The sequence below is a fragment of the Hevea brasiliensis genome, chromosome 7 (genome assembly GCF_030052815.1).
Source record: "Hevea brasiliensis isolate MT/VB/25A 57/8 chromosome 7, ASM3005281v1, whole genome shotgun sequence".
Taxonomy (NCBI): domain Eukaryota; kingdom Viridiplantae; phylum Streptophyta; class Magnoliopsida; order Malpighiales; family Euphorbiaceae; genus Hevea; species Hevea brasiliensis.
This window is the reverse complement of record NC_079499.1, coordinates 9,557,117-9,575,275: the sequence shown is the minus strand read 5'-3', so window position 1 is coordinate 9,575,275 and position 18,159 is coordinate 9,557,117. Positions and strand designations below refer to the sequence as shown.

At 27.9% G+C, this 18,159-nt stretch overlaps 2 protein-coding genes across 2 annotated transcripts; both read left to right on the top strand.

Moving 5' to 3' along the window:
- The first annotated feature begins 10,696 nt into the window (after positions 1–10,696).
- Positions 10,697–11,658, top strand: LOC110671123 (heavy metal-associated isoprenylated plant protein 16-like). Its single transcript, XM_058150520.1, has 3 exons — positions 10,697–10,834; positions 10,931–11,012; positions 11,105–11,658. Exons 1-3 carry the CDS (start codon positions 10,826–10,828, stop codon positions 11,392–11,394), a joined length of 381 nt encoding a protein of 126 aa, XP_058006503.1. The 5' UTR covers positions 10,697–10,825; the 3' UTR covers positions 11,395–11,658.
- Positions 11,659–16,829: 5,171 nt separating this feature from the next.
- Positions 16,830–17,674, top strand: LOC131181652 (heavy metal-associated isoprenylated plant protein 43-like). Its single transcript, XM_058150519.1, has 3 exons — positions 16,830–16,957; positions 17,071–17,149; positions 17,265–17,674. The coding sequence occupies exons 1-3, from the start codon at positions 16,952–16,954 to the stop codon at positions 17,609–17,611; spliced, it is 432 nt and encodes a 143-aa protein (XP_058006502.1). The 5' UTR covers positions 16,830–16,951; the 3' UTR covers positions 17,612–17,674.
- The last annotated feature ends 485 nt before the right edge of the window (positions 17,675–18,159 follow it).

Here is an 18,159-nt window from a genome sequence, read left to right as displayed (position 1 = left end):
TCCTAAAATGGAATCTAAGTGATTTTAGAATTAATTTCCTTCAAAATTATAAACACCCAATTGTTGGATATATTGGATTAAAATTCGATTAATAGGATATGAAAACCCCAAATCTATATTCATTTTTTTATTAATTAATTTTTGTTTAGAGTAATCTGCTAAAATTAGTTAATGTTGCATCTGCTTTATTTTTCATTGCCCTCTTATTACCTATTTAGTTTTAATAGTCTGGATAATTGAAATAGCCATAGTTTAATAATTGACATGATTCTTGTGAGTGTGATATTTTGTTCATCGCTCTACCGTGCATTTACATTTTTGCAATAACAAAGCAGACCTAGGACTTTGAGAGCGTAGCTTAATTGATGCCTAAAATAGAACAATGGCCAAAATTAATGAGGAGGTGACTAGAACGAGTTATAATCAACATGCCAACTTCTGATAAGAACACAACCATATAAAAGATAGCAGAACAACAGTAGTCGTATCGCAGGCCAGATTCGCCACCACCAGGGTACAAGAACAAAACCAGCGAACTCCAACGGAAGCATAAAAAATACTCAAGGAACTCGACAAAATACACACTAAGCATTACAACAGGAAACTTGCAACAACTAATAGCAGCAGGAAGCTACAATGTGTTGCAGCAAACTTGAATGAAGCTCCAAGTGAAGAATACCAAAACAAACAGATCATGGGTGCCAAGTCACAAAAGACAACCTGGAGCAGAATCCAAAAGCTCTAAAAAATGAAATGCTCCAAGACAATCAGACCAAAGCCAAGCAAAACTTTACCACCCCACCTATCAGCAAAAACATACTGAAGGATCAAGCACTAAAGGATCAAAACAAAAATTCATGCCATAGAAGGTAATCCCACCAACAAACCCAAAAGAAATAACAGTAATAATAAAAAAATTCAGTGAGACACCTTCCTGCATAGTAACACAATCTATCAAGAAGTTGCTTTCAATTATGACAACCAACAGCTCCAACATTTCAACTACGTTACAAACAAATTAGCATCAGTCAAAAACACAAGGCCACATTTCCAAAACACCAATCATCAACCACAAGTTAAGCAAAGCAATACCAACCTAAATTTAATGCCGATTACAATTCATTAGATCGGGTCTATGCCCATGGTCTGCATCACAAGGGAGGAAAAAAAAAAACATGAGTGTGATTAGCAAGCGCTGTTAGAAAAATCAACCGAGAATAGTAGACAATTTGGCAATTTTTGATAGGCTAGAAACTACGACTATTTACCCAAAATTTTTCTTTCGAATGGATGGATATTATTAAGTCTTCCTCATCTATTTTATTTTAATTTTCAGTTGAATTTTCAATTCATGTTTTTTTAAGCAAAATTATTCAATTTAAATTTCATTTCAATATTACCATTATTAATTAAGTTTTGACAAAATTTTAATTAAAATTTTCATTTGATACACAATTAAATTTTTTAGTTTAACTTTGCAATTAAAAATAGGCTATTGAGTTTTATTGCTTAGTTAGCGAATAAAAAAATTCGCAAAATCTCAATAATAATAATAATAATAATATCCCGAATTTTTAAATAAAAATTATATTCTAACTTTTGGTGTTGTGAGCTTTACGTAGGTGTTTGCATTTTGAGGAAATTTAACCGGCGATTGGGACTGCATTTTTGGGTCAGACACACAGGTTGCCGGACCCACTTCGGAAGTGGGTCAATACTAAAGTGCTTCTCACTATTTTTATACGCCCCGGACGAGTTCCAAGAGTCAGAAATAGCGTAGGTAGATCTGAACTTTGAGTTGTTCATCTTTGCCTAATACGGAGTTTAGAATAAAATTCATAAAATATTCGCGGATAGGTCCTAGATACAGGAGAAACTCTATCAAATTTTTGATATAAATTAGAGTGTCTTTTGTCTCTTTAAAGTCTTGTTTAAAGTTAGTACTGATAAATTTATAATATAACTGTTTAGGTGATCAGGGTCAGCCATCCTCCTCTACTCAACCGCCTTAGTAGTCTCCGGTGTACTATGAGTAGATATTGATTTTATTTATAATTTCAATATTATTATATATACAAGGTATGCTGATACATTCACTTATAATTATATGTATATAGCTATTATAGACACACTTTGTATTGTATTATTACTTGATGAAATTAATGTGGGTGTCACCTTAGAGTAATTTGGAGCTGTGTACGTTTGTCGGCGTGCGTGAGGTGTAGTACTGGATATGGCTAGGACGAACAGATGGGCTTGAGCTAGTCTCACTTGGGGCCTGGTCCTTTTTGTGATAAGTCAGAGTAAGTTAGGCTTTGAGTTAATCTCGTTGACCCCTGCATTTGGATTATTAAGAGAAAGTCTGGCTCGAGTTGATCTCACTGGTAGAGGTTAAGATTAAGAGAGCTGTGTAGAGGATTAGCTCATATATATATATATATATATATATATATATATATATATATATATATATATATATATATTTGATTGATATATATTTGATTGATGTGACACACGAGTGTGTGAGTCTTCCAAATTATTTTTTGTGTGAATATTATTTGAACTTGGTTGAATGTGTTGATATATGCTACATTTTATCCTTAGTGATGCATTAGCTCTAGATAGTTATAGAAATTATATTTAAAGTTAATGTCTTACTCAATGAGTCGAATGCTCACTCTTGTTCAACCTATTTTTCTAGGTTATAGGATGATCTCCTTCTTGTGATTAACTTGTTTCCTTTCTCGTTAGTCTCTTAGTAGCAATATCATTATTTCATAGTATTAATTAAAAATCTAGGACTCAGCATATACTAGAAATATTTTATTTGGCTTGGAACTATAATAATTTATTTATTTTGAAATTGTAAACCTGTTAATTTTGTATGTGTGGATATCTGGGATGGGTATTTATCTTGGATGAGGGAGCTGAGCTCCCATTTGATTAAATTGCTATGTTGATGATGAGAGGGTGAGCTAAGCTCCCCAAATTGATATATATTTTGTGATTATAGGTCGGCTAAGCTAAAAACTCCCCTTTGGATAGTCTAAATTTATGGTCAAACTCTGTCCATTGTCTTCTTGAAATTGGACTACAGTAATGGGCCTTAGGTTTGAGCTTGGAATAGTTAGGCTTACTATGGGCTTTAGGGGCCTTATGCCAACCCAAGTCCTAGTGCTGGTTCGACCCATAATTTGGGTCGCGGCATATAGCTATCTACAAAAATCTCAAATATTTGGCTAATATCTCAAGATTTTCTCCTAAAGATCCGGCCTATCATTGATTGGGATTACGGATGCTCGAATTGTTGGGCGAGTGTCTCAACTTATTCCTTTATATTTATTTGTGTTTGTTCGGCTTCATCAGCCCGAGCATTCTTTTGCTTGGTCTGAATAACTTAAGCCATCTTTTAATTGATCTAGGTAGTACAACCTTACACGGTCGGTGCAGCTAATCCAAGGCACGTGTTGGTTAGTCTAGCTCCCTAGCGATGACTTTTCTTCTTTGCTCTGACTTTTTGACCGAGCACTAACACTTTGATTGAACGCTGACTATTTGATTCGTTTTGGGGCTGGTAGTATCACTAGCATATTCTTTTAAGATATATCTAGTTAATTTAGATTTATGGAGGAAGCTAAAGATTCAAGAGGAAATGAAATACGAATGGCTAAGAGATTGGGAAGTCAAGGATTGAGAAACCAAGCCAAGATGGATCCTTCTCTGTTGCATAACTCAGATAATTCTGGTATTGCTTGTAAATGTTATAAGGGAAGTAACTGTTTATCCTGAAGTAAATCTATGCTAACTGTGTTAAAAGCTATGTATAAATAAGTTTTAGATGTAGAGATAAACTAGGGTTATGAGAGAGTTTTTATAGATTAATTAAAGAACTCAATGGATTTTAACTAAATCAAAAGCCACGAAAGTAGGAATTGTATGACACCCCTCACCCATCTATAATGTAGCCGAGCAAAGTATGTCACACTTGGTGCCGGAGCATTTTAACTTATCTTATTACATATTCTAATATTCACATTGTATTTATATTTTTATTTATTTGAGTCAATTTATTAATTAGAGAAACTTGCAGAGTTTCTCCTAAATTATTTACAATTTTGACGAATCCACCTGTTAAAAATCTCAACAATAATTTCAAATATATGTAACTTTTCCCAACCTCAGATCTCATCTCAATATTGCAAGCTCATAATTTCATACATAAATAGATCCATACTCAAATTTCATAAATAAAATATGCAAATCTCATTAATTATATAATTTACAATAATTACATGAGTTTATAATTTACATAGCATAAATTAATGTCTAATACAAAATACAAAATACAAAATTTCTGATGAAGCCTAGTGGTCCTACCAAAATACACTGCACAAATGAGGTGACAGCGGACTACACTGATGCAGATCAAACTCTATCTCCCAGTCGATGGCCTAATGGACTCTCTCTCTGTATCTCCAGTACTTACGCATGGCAAAAAGCAACGCGCTAAGCATAAAGCTTAGTGGTATCAATATAATATAAAAATAAATTAAATAATTAAATATGCAAAAATTGTGCTATTATTTCATTCAGACTGAATTTTTAGTAATTATTCATGATATTCTTAATTTGGTGATTTTTAGGTTCATTATTTAGTTATAACTTATTAAGACTTATTTTGATTGCCCCAAGTAACTTATACCAGTTGACCGGACTGGATAAATGGGTAAACTAGTACTGGGTACCAAGTACCCCGGGCCATCACACAATCGGTCATAGAGTGTCTCCAAGTGTGCAATTGAATGGCTAACAAGCCATAGTAATCATCGGGCATAAAGACAAGTATGTCAAGAATAGCAAAATGGCTAAAAGCCATAATATCAAAAAATGGCACTAAAGACATGAATCATGAAATGGCATAAAGGCCTAGGCAGTACTGCATTCGAAACCCTATTGGCATGTCAACCTATCCGAACTAATCATACTAGGTATACTAGGGCATATTAACAAAGTTAGGTTTTGGTTCCTTGGATTTGGTGTTATGGTGGTTACTATTCATATTACTATTCATTCAAAATGTTGACTTTTTCATAAATAATAGGTATATAAATTTTTAACCCATGGTCATACCGCATTTTAGGTCACAAATTTATTGGCATTGGTTGCCAATTGCAATTCAAAGCTTATTAGAAGAAATTCCATTATTTCAGATTTCATTACATATGTTTAATATTCTATTGGACCATTCTACAGTAGAAATTTGGCTAAACTTTCTTCATCAAAGTTGTTCCTTAATGTCTCTAATTTAATTCTCTTTTTGAATTACTCCATTTAGAGTTTTGTAGCTCAAGTTATGGCATTTTTACCGTAACTGGCCAGATTGGTCCATATCCAGAATTTCTAAGCAATTTTTAGTTCTGGCAGTTTTGGTGAATTAACTTTGGTCAAAATTTTGAGTTAGTTATGGTCAGAATTTGAATTTCTGTTCTTCATGAAAATTGTTCTAATATGTCTAAACTTTTCATGTGTTTAAGAATCAGGTCATTTGGACCTCTCTACTCAAAGTTATGGCCATTTGAACAAATACTGTTCATATAGCCATTTTTTCCAGTCTAGATTTTGGACACCCGGATTCAAGCCAAATTTAGGTCACTTTAGGTTAGTTTTCTAGGCAGAGTCTCTTCATAAGAAATGTTGCATTATGTTTCTTGTTTCACCTCCAATTAGTCTTACACCAATGGAAGTTATACAAATCAATTTATAGCTGCCTAAACCAATTGTTATAATCACCTAATTGTTGGATATATTGGATTAAAATTTGATTAATAGGATATGAAAAGCCCAATTCCATAATCATTTTTTTATTAATTAATTTTTGTTTAGATTAATCTACTGAAATTAGTTAATGTTGCATCCGCTTTATTTTTCATTGCCCTCCTATTACCTATTTAGTTGAAATAGTCTAAATAATCAAAATAGCCATAATTTAATAATTAACATGATTCTCGTGAGAATGATATTTTGCTTATCACTCTATTACTGGTGAGATCTGTGCATTTGCATTTTTGCAATAACAAAGTAGACCAAAGACTTTGAGAACGTAGCTTAATTGATGCCTAAAATAGAACAATGGCCAAAATTAATGAGGAGGTGACAAGAGCGAGCTATAATCAATATGCCAACTTCTGATAAGGCCACAGCCATATAAAGGATAGCAGAACAACAGTAGTAGTATCGCAGGCCAGATTCGCCACCACCAGGGTACAAGAACAAAACCAGCGACCTCCAATAGAAGCATAAAAAATACTCAAGGAACTCAACAATGTGTTGCAGCAAACTTGAATGAAGCCCTAAGTAAAGAATACCAAAACAAACAGATCATGGGTGCCAAGTCACAAAAGATATCCTGCAGCAGAATCCAAAAGCTCTAAAAAATGAAATCCTCCAAGACAATCAGACCAAAGCTAAGCAAAACTTTACTTCCCAGCCTATCAACAAAAACACACTGAAGGATCAAGCACTAAAGGATCAAAACAAAAATTCATGCCACAGAAGGTAATCCCACCGACAAACCCAAAAGAAATAACAATAAAAAAAAAATAAAATAAAATAATTCAGTGAGACACCTTCCTGCATAATGAGACAATCTATCAACAAGTTGCTATCAATTTTGACAACCAACAGCTCCAACACTTTAACTACATTACAAACAAATTAGCATCAGTCAAAAGCACAAGGCCACATTTCCAAAACACCAATCATCAACCACAAGTTAAGCAAAGCAATACCAACCTAAATTTTAATGCCGATTACAATTCATTAGATCGGGTCTAAGCCCATGGTCTGCATCACAAGGGAGGAAAAAAAAACATGAGTGTGATTAGCAAGCGCTGTTAGAAAAATCAACCGAGAATAGTAGACAATTTGGCAATTTTTGATAGGCTTTGAAACTACGACTATTGACCCAAAACCTTTCTTTCGAATGGATGGATACTATTAAGTCTTCCTCATCTATTTTATTTTATTTTTCAGTTGAATTTTCAATTCATGTTATTTTAAGCAAAATTAGTCAATTTAAATTTCATTTCAATATTACCATTATTAATTAAGTTTTGACAAAATTTTAATTGAAATTGTCATTTGATACACAATTAAATTTTTTAGTTTAACTTTGCAATTAAAAATAGGCTATTGAGTTTTATTGCTTAGTTAGCGAATAAAAAAATTCGCAAAATCTCAATAATAATAATAATAAGAGTCCAATTCATTAAATATTTTTTTTTTCATTAGGTTAAAGTTTCATCTCTCAACATCAAAATATTAAATATTAAAATGTATTAAGTGAAAGAATACCAAAATATCATCAGATTTTGTATTTATTGAAAAGTTTAATTTAGCTCATTTTTAATATTTTATCTAAATTAGACTAAAAATTTTTATTTAAGTTTAATTTAATCTAAAAATTAAAATCTATGAATTAAATTTCTTAATTTAAATAAAAAAATCAAGAGTTCAATTTCTTAATTTTGGTACTAAATTTTTTAATTTAAACCCAAAAATAAATAAGCTCAATTGAGCTTAAATTGAACCTTCTTGATTAAATTAGATAAAAAGTTAAAAATAATTTAAATGGAACTTCTCCAATAATTTCATGAGTGTAATTAAGCTATAAGTTTAATAAAATTAAGGTATCATGCTATTAAAATTAAAAATTATATTTTAAAATGCCAAAATGCAAAATTATATATATATATATATATATATATATATATATATATATATATATATATATATATATATATATATATATGGAGAAGAAGAATTCTTATTGAGTCAGTAAAAGAATTTTTTTTAATGAAATTTAACAAAATAAATGATTCATCATTATATCCGCATCAAATCATAAACACTAGGTAATCAACTGTTTAATTTAGAGGTAATAAATTTTATTTTGATGTATGTGATTCAAAATTAATAATTTATTTTAATTTACATAAAATTTTATAAAATTTGTGAAAATAAAAATTAATGCAATAATTTTAAATATTAAAAATAATTTGATTAATTTAAATTTTAACTTAAAAATTAAAAACAAAAATTAAGTTTTTAGAAAAATTAATAAATGTTGATTTGAAATAATATACATCTCATAAATTATGTCAAATTTAATTTAAAATTATTATTTATGAAATTCAATTAATAATTTAAAGAAAATTAAAATCTAAAATGATTTGAATTTATCTAAGTAAAATGAAATTTGAAATAATTTATAATTTAAAGTAATTGGATGTGTATTTAAACCCGCATGATTTGACTGCTTGCCAATTCTTGTTGGTTTTTTTTTTTTTTTTTTTTTAATCAAAACTCCGTTGGTAGCTGTGTGACACCACAGGTTAGCTACTTTTCAACAATATAAAAAGTCTAAATTATTATTTATTATTTATATTTTAATGAAATTAATTATTTAATTTTTATATTTTAAAAAATATATTATTTAATTTTATATTTTATTTATTAAATTTTTTTATTAATTAATATTGATTAAATTATTATTTAATTTTTTTTATTATAATAAAATTAATTAAGTAACCCTTATATTTTAGAAAATATAATAGTTAGCATTTATAATTTAATTTATTAATTATTTAATTTTATAATTATTTTTTATACTTAAATTACCTTAATTATTTCTCCTTATTTTTCTCTTATTCTCTATTATTTCTTTTTACAAATTTTTTTTTCTCCCCTATAACTACACTTTTTTCTTTTTTTTTTTTTATAAAAATGACACAAACTATGTATATAAAAAAATTAATCAATTTTTTAAAGTTTTAGTAATCAAGAAAAATTATTTTTCAATAGAGAAAATACAAAAATATGTTTAAGAAATTAAAATTTAAAATAAATATATAAATATTCATATTTAGTCTCTATATAGCAAAATTTTTATTTTTATCTAAGAATATATTTTTTAAAATATTGTATTTTTAAAATAAATAAATCAACTAATTAATTTATTAAAATAGATAAATTAAATAGTAATTTTTTTCTAAATTCTGAAATTAACTAATTAGTTTTCTAAAAATTGAAGTATTAAATATTAATTTGAATAACATGAATAATAAAAAATTTGATAAAATAATTAAATTATTTAAAAAAAATACATAAATTTAATAATATATTTTTTAAAGTATAAAAATCAATAGTTTCAATGTTCCCGTTTTCACTTGATGCAGATAATTTATATATTTTCCTTAGAAAAAAGACACACACACACATATATATATATATAAAACAACTTGGTGGGTTGACTGAATCACCTAAGTCAATGTATTACAAACAAGTTGCAAATTACATTTTTTTAACAGTTATTTATATAATAAATTCTTTCATTTAAAGTATCTATATATTTGATATAGACTTACTTTGTTAAGTTTTTTCTAATTTTACTAATATAATTATAAGTTAAAAAAAATTATTTCATAGATTTTATTTTTTTTTTAAAAAAATCAAACCGAATTAATTAACTCTTTCAATTCGATCCCATTAAAGACTACGAAGGGATATCAATTCTAATTTCAAATTTGATCGAGCCAATTTCGATCTAATTTTAAACTCAATTCAATCATGGTCAAGCCTATCCCTTAATCCCTTTTCATTGCATTTGCAATTGCATATGCGCAAGACCTTGCCTCGCCAAGAGTGGTGTCCTCTGCTATCTGAGTTTGCTCTTCTGGGTTCTCCTTTCCCTTTATCCAAAAAAATATGTTTGGTTGTATCTTATAATGAAGTTGTATTTATTTTAAGAGTAGAAAATTTATTTAAGAAAAATATCTTATTTATAATTAATATTAAATTAAAATTTAATATAATATATATGAGAAAATACTGTTGTTAAATTTTAGGGTTTTTCTTTTAGTAGAGGATTAAGTGACGAAGACTCGAACCTCATTTCATTAGATGAATATATGTCTTTAACTATAAAATCAAGTTAGACTAGATAAAAATTAAATTTTAAGGTTAATTCTCGTTTCTTTTAATTTTTAAACGATATGAAACAACTAACAAAAGTGTCCTTCACGATTGTAATATAATATTTGAATATAGAAAGCGAAAGCCATAAAGAAAAGTCATAAAAATAAGTTCCTAAAAAAATATGAAAATTATAGAACAAAAAGAGAAATTATTATATTATGTCTTGCATATGATGTAATATTCTAAATTAATAAAATTATGAAATATCTTTTTAAAATAAAAATTATGAAATGTCATCATAATTTATTAATAAATTTTAAAAAACAATAAATACAATAGCAGAATACATCACATCATATATATATATATATATATATATATATATAATTAAAGTTTAAAAAAAATTATTTAATAAAACCTATACATATATATTATCACTCATAATAATATAAATTTTACATTAATTGTCTGCCTGTGAATATGTGTTGTATTATTATTTTAATACATCGACTATACATTAAATTTTGTCAGAGTTAAGAGGAATAATTAGCCAAGAATTAAAAGAGAAAGAAATGACTAATATACACCGACAAAGGACTGTGAATCATAATTTTATATAGTGTTACCTATGTTTTTACATAGAATTCGTCCAAAGAAATACCTTGAAACTCATCAGAGGCCTATAAATAGGAAATAGCACCACAGCAGGGCGTAAGTCACCCGCCAACCACATATCTCCCAAAGAGAAATCACTTGGCCTCTCCTTCTATTGTTGTCCTCTCCTCCACCACCATCAACACGCTATCCATAAAACCCAGAGCTCTCTTTTGGTTTGGTGCAAACAAAGACCATGCCGAAGGTATATATTATTATTAGCAAACTTTTCTTGCAAAAAGATATATATTTATGGATATATGCTAAATGTTTGGGTTTTGGTTTCTGTCCACTGGTGCAGCAAAAGATGTTGATCAAGGTGTCCACGGATGGTGACTGCAAGAAACGCTCCAGGGCCCTGAAAATTGTAGTCAGCGTTTCCGGTAAAAATTGCAAAAATTAATCATATACGTGCTATGTTGATTATGTTGTTGTAAACTAGTTTTGGTGATCAATAATTATGTGGATGGAGCAGGAGTGCAATCTGCAGCTTTAGTAGAGAAAGATAAGAACCAGATAGAGGTGATAGGAGAAGGAGTAGATCCAGTGAAACTGACGTGTTCCCTGAGGAAGAAGTTAGTGAAATGTCATCGCTTGACTTGGCTGTTACGAAGAAAGGCCTATGCAGAGCTCATAAGCGTAAGCACTGTAGAAGAGAAGAAAGATGCTAAGAAAGTTGAATGTTATCCTGCTTGGTCCTATGGCATGCCAATCTACGTGCAGGAGCAATATGATTCCCCTTACAGAACATGCTCCATCATGTAACAATATAATATATACGTGTTTACTCTGTTTGCAGAGAGACTGTTTCCGTGGCTCAAACCTACAATCTCCAAGTCACAAGTGGAATAGTTTTATCATTACACCAAAATCATCTTTTTTTATAATAAAACGGATGACTTTAGTGTAATGGTAAAATTATTCCGCTTATGATTTGGAGATCATAGATTTATTACACCAAAACCATCCTTATATATGTATGAAATGATAATTTTAGGGTAATGGTAAAGTTACTCTGGTTGTGACTTGGAAATCATAGATATGAACGACGAAAACAATCTTTCTACAAAGTGGAGTAAATTGCGTATATTAATCCTCTACAACCTACGAGTATGAAGTACTTCACACACTGCATCACCTCCATATTACTAAGCATATGCAACTTTCTTTTTGTAATAATCGCGATTGTCAACTTTTTCAAGAATTTATCTTCCCTCTGATTACGCAAGAACATATAAATCCCACCTTTCTCATTACTTTTAAATATATATTTTCCTAGAATATTTTTCTGCTTACTACTTATTCAATTGTAAAACTAGACACAATTATTTTTGGTACATTGAACATTTTTAAAAAGGTAACGGGTATTCAAGATTTAAATTAATGTTTAATAGATATCTAAGTAATTAGAGAAATTTCAATAATTGTCTCTGAGTTTATATGGTTGTAATGTTATAACCCTTTAATTTTAAAATATAAAATAAAAATCTCTCAACTTTTAAATTTTGTATAGTAAAATCCTCTGACTTTCAATTACTGATTTTGTAGTTAGATACTAACATTAACTGGTCCAGCGTGACACTTAGTCAGTATTTCTCTCTTTTCTCTTATGCACAGTATAAAATTATTCTATTTACACGTGAAAAATTATTTTTTTACAAAGAGTTAAATGAAAGAATTATTTTTTTACAAAGAGTTAAATGATTCAATTTACACATTGTTTAATAGAGAAAAGAGAAATGCTAATTAAATGTCACGTTGGAATGTCCAAATCAGTGTCTAACTGAAAAATCAGTTATTAGAAATTAAAGAGATTTTACGGTACAAAATTTAAAAATTATAAGATTTTATATTACATTTTTAAGTTAAGAGACTATGATATTACAATTATATAAGTTCACATATTGTTAAAATTTATCCCTAAGTAACTTGATAGGCACTTGACTACCGTTTCAAAATCCCAACTAATTTAGACTTAGAGGTGCTATATTTTCATTCATTCCACACTAGTAATTTTGTTATTATTTGATGGAAGAGAAAATTCAAAGTAACCATGAAATTTCTCCCTCCTTACAAATTAATTAAATAGAAAGACCGAAATTGACTAAGCAAATATACACCAGAAAGTTTTCTAATTGGGCATACTGAACCCTCAAGTCTAGCTTATTCGTATCCTTCATACAAAATTAAAGATTTATGCAAGGGATCCATCTAAATAAACGTGTTTTATTCTCTCTCTCTCTCTCTCTCTCTCTCTCTCTCTCTCTATATATATATATATATATATATTAATAAGGGTTGGGGCCATGCTCCCGCTTGCCCCTCCCTCCGCCCACCGTCCATTTCTATACAAACGTATTATCATATATGCGCAGAGAGGCCCAGTGCGGAGGCCAACACAAGTTTGAGGCCTATCTCATCCCTGCAATTCTTTTCCCCCTTCATCCTTGAAGATAGTCATATCATTATCATATCTTTCATCCACATCAGTCGATTTTGAATTTTCTATATAACTTGAATCTTCTTCCTTTGATGAGGGAATAAAAATATTTTCCATATAAAATAATATCTCTTCTCTCTTATATAAATAAATAAGTGAGCAAAATTGGTAATTAAAAAATATAATAACTATTAATTAATTAAAAATAGTTTAAAATATATAAAAATAATAAATAAAAGCTAATTTTAATTTTTTTCTTATAGATATAATTTATTGAACAATTGCCTTTTTGAAAAAAAAAAACTACAAGATTTTATATGATTTGAATAAATTCATTTTAAATTAATAAAAAAGAAAAATAATGTAATTAATACAAACTAAAAATAGAAAGATATTATAGTAGTAAAATAATTTTAATAAATTAAACTGAATTACTAAAATATTGAATAAATTAATTTAATTTTTAATTATATTTATTTAAAAATAAAAATATATTAAATTCCTTGTAATAAAATTTAGTGAAAGATGTTGTGGCTTGTGGAGCCATGGTCCCTCTAGCCTCAATCTCCGCCCCCAGTAAAAAGGAACTTTGAATCCTTGAGCCTATTCATTTGAAATATATATATATATATATATTGGAGTAGCTTTCTAAAAATGTTTTTTTTTTTTTTTTTATGAAATTTGGAAAGAGTTACATTCACATGTAACAATTTTTTAAATAAAAATTTGAAAAAAATTAATTTTTTAATTTTTCAAAATTTAATTAAAATTTAGAAACAACTTACTATTTTCATATATGATAAAAATTTTATTTAATTTTATATCACTAAAATTATATTATACTTTTTAGTCTCGTTTCATTTAAATAGCTTTTTAAGATTTTTATTTAAATAGCTTTTTAAGATTTTTACATAAAAATTATGAAAATAATTGAAAAGTATCATTTTTATAAAAAATATTAATAATTCATTAAAATAATAATAAACAAGACTAAAGTTAGACAATAATAATTAATGCTTTCTTGAGTTTCTAAAATAGCAAATAAAGTGCTATAATTTTTTTTTAAATCATTTATTATAATAAGATAGAGAGAGTAACATTTTTCATAATTAAAATTAAACGCTTATTTAAAATATTTATATAGAATGATAAAAATAATTATATTATTGTAAAATAAATAAATAATACATATTAAAAATATTTTGAAATAAATAAGTTTGTAAATATATTTTACAATGATTTAATTTTTAATTGTGAAAAATATACATATTTAAAAAAAATAAATTAGAAAAATATTTTTTATTACTAGTAAATGAATACATTTTTCACATTTTTCTTTGTTTTCTAAAAAATTAAAATCTGAGTTTTTTAAAAAAATAAAAAAATATATTTTCCACAAATAATCAGATGTTGATTTTTCAATTCATTATCTCTAAGTTTACTCTTTTAATACTCATATTAAATTAGTGTCTGTTTAGCATTGCGTTTTAAGGATCAAAGGTAATTGTCTAAATAAAAATATTATTTTAAATATTATTAAAAAAAGTAATTTAGAAAAAGTTATTTTATTATTTTAGTATTCTTATGATTAAAATTTATCAAATTTAATTTTAAATAATTTTTTAATACTCTCTAACTATCATGTTTAAAAAAGTTAATTTCTCAATAATAATTTTAATAATAATATCAAATAGCCTCTTAAACATCGAAGAATTTTAGTGGGACACACTCCCAGAACTCCTTGACTTTTCATTCTCTGTATATAAATTTATCAAATTAACTAAGACATCATCGTGAGATCCCAAGTCTAATTTTTTGATTCATATGATTCATAATTTATAAATATATAAAGTTGGCGAATTAATTTCCTTTTGCTGATAAAAATTAACGGTCTTCTTGATAAAGACAAACTCATAGTAGGTATGGCTTGCCCAAAAGTCACCTTTCATCCCTACTTAATTTACATTTTTCTCCCTTCCTCTTCACAACATAAAGTTTTAAATATGAATTTGTTTTAATTACAAAAGGGTGATTATGACTTTCTCTTTTAATAAGTAATGGAGATTTTTACTTTGAGAGATTTTGATTTAATTTATAAAAAATAATTATAAATTAATTATAATTTATAAATATTTAAATAATTACATGTTTAATAGTAAAGTACTTGTAAGTAATTGGTAAAAAGTTGGTATATTTAATAAAAAATAATTATAAGTACAATTATTATTAAAATGTCTAAAAGGACATTAAAAGATATTTGTGATAAAATTTTAAAAATTAAATAAAAATAATATGATAAAATATTTGATTAAATTAATTTGTAAATATAGGTATTATTAATACTAAAAAGAAAAGTTAGTCTTTCTAGCTAACAAATGCTATAGATAAATAGGTAAATTTATTTTTCAAATTTTTAAGCTATTTTGATTAATTTTTAGAATTTATATGACCTAATGACCGAAGATAATATTGTTCACTTGTTTTCTCGCCCTTTTAATTTCTTATTAAAAAAAAGAGATTTTTATTTTTATTTTTGAAATAAATAGAGATCTTTATTATTAAAATTAAAGAAAGTGAATTGAATGGGAAAAATCAGCTGAAGTAGATTCCAAGATCAATAAATCCAAAGAAAGAAGCCCATGACTTGGTCCATTAATTGCTCAACGAGTCAATAGATTATTAGATGGGAAATTAATGAGAAAGGAAAAGTGGGTGGAAAGCTCCAAGCTCCAACCTCGTTAACTATTGGTCTGGCCCTTGACTGGAAAGCGAAATTCAAAGAATGAAGACATCAGACATGTCTGTTTAAAGTCTCTCTATATGGACCCCAGAAATTAATGAACTTAGGAAAAGTATTTACTAGGTCCCCACTCTAAAGTCACTGGTTTTATAAAATATTGCTTTCCTTGTCTAAAATTCTACCCCAATAATCGAAAACGAAAGCCAATTTGATTGTTATTTAATTCTGTAGAAAAATTGGAAGATTGGAATTTGAATCTCAATTTATTAGGTAAATAAAATATCAAGTTAAATTATGAAAAAATATATTTATTTTATTTTTTTTAAGGTTTTATAATGTTATAGCTTATACCCATTTTCTTAATTAATTTTTGTTAAATAGATAAATATTGACAAAACTTTAATATGTACATGTCAATTCAAATCTAAGTTAATAGGCCTTCACTTGACAACCAATTTAGATGTGACATATTAAATGTTTTTTTCTTTTTCTTTTTTTTTTTCTTCTAGACACTCAATTTAAACTTTTGATCAATGAAGGGAGCAGTTAATCGGATATGAGACTAGCTTGATCTGCCCCCACTCTCAAGTGACTGATTTTATAAAATTTTATTTTTTTTTAAAAAATAATGAATAATTAAAAAAAAAATAAAGTTGATATTTTATAAAAGATAATTTTCTTAATCAAGAGAGGCTAAAATAAGTTTATATTTGTGTTATAAATCAACTATTAAAAGCAGTTTTTAATTTTAAATAAATTGTATAATTTTATTATTTTTTTAATATTATTAAATAAATAAAATTTATATTATTTTACGCATGAATAATTTTTATAATTCACCCATTTACCAACTTATTTTAGAAAATATTTCATATAGTTCACTAGAGTTCAGAAGGATGATTCGCTAGTATTCATTCTTTTTTATTTGTTTGTTTTTATCATTTAACTCCTATTAAAATGATAAAAAAAAATCAACATTTTTATTAATTAACTTAAGAGAGTGGGTGTGTGTGTGTATAAGTAACACAACACACCCCATAAGGTCACTACTTCAAAACCCTTCAGCCTCAGTCCACCATCTCCATTCTCTCCATTAATTTAGAATAGAGGCTTGGTGTATTTCTTTCCGACGAACAAAGACCATGGAGGTATACATTCAACGGCAACCATATATATATACATAATAAAGCACACATATAACTTAATTAATTTATTACAAATAAATTATCTAAGTTGAAGTTATTTTCTTGTGATGCTGCAGCAAAAAATAGTAATCAAGATTTGTATGCCTGACCACAAATCCCGCTCCAAGGCCATGCAAACTGCAGTTAGCTTCTCAGGTAAACATCATATGAAATCTTAATTTTTATTTATATTTATATATAAATGTTGAAAAAATCTATTTAATTAGTAGCTAATTGTTGTTGATTAACGATCATATGTGTGATAATTAAGGTGTTGCATCTGTTGCGATTTCGAAAGATGACCATATGGAGGTGAAAGGAATTGGAGTGGATCCTGCTGACCTAATAAATTGTCTAAGAAAGAGATTTGCTACTAAAACTTCCTGTCTGGAAAAACGAAAGGGGTTTGCAACGCTGGTAAGTGTAGAGGAGATCAAGAAACCAAAACCACCTGAACCCCCAGCCAAAGATAAGCCTAAGCCGCCCGGGCCAGTGTGTGGGCAATGTGGGTGCTGCATGCCATGTCCATGCGGACCATGCCGTCGTCCTATGTATGTGTGTGTGGAGGAATATCCCAAGTACTGCTCCAAAGACTGTGATACTTGCTCAATCATGTGACAAATATGTCTCTCCAGTCCATGCTCCGTGTCACAAGGGTTAGTACGTAGCCCATGAATAAGAGAATAAGATAATATATATATATATATATATATATATATATATATATATATATATATATATATATATATATATATATAATAATGGCAAATTGAAAGCTGACATATATCCATGGTCAATTCTCCATGTCCAGCCTTCCAAGTTATTGCTATTTTTTTTTTTAATTTTCATGAAGTGCTTTGTAATTTAAGGATTTAGTTTGTGATCAAACTATACAAATATTTAAGTTTGGGATTGTTATAATGTGGCCTGAATCAAATGCAAATATTCAACGGCGGAGTGGACATCTTCAACGCAAGCTGTGCTCAAAGGTGATTTTATGCAAAATTAATTAAACTGAAAAATAAAACGAAGAAATGAATAGCTAAATAATAAAGCAATATAGCAGACCCTCAATTTAGGAGTTTGAAATTTGTCCTGGCTGAGAATTGAAGAAAAGGCCGGTAGCTGTGCCTGTATGACGCCGTTTTGGTAGGAAAAGTGGTTTT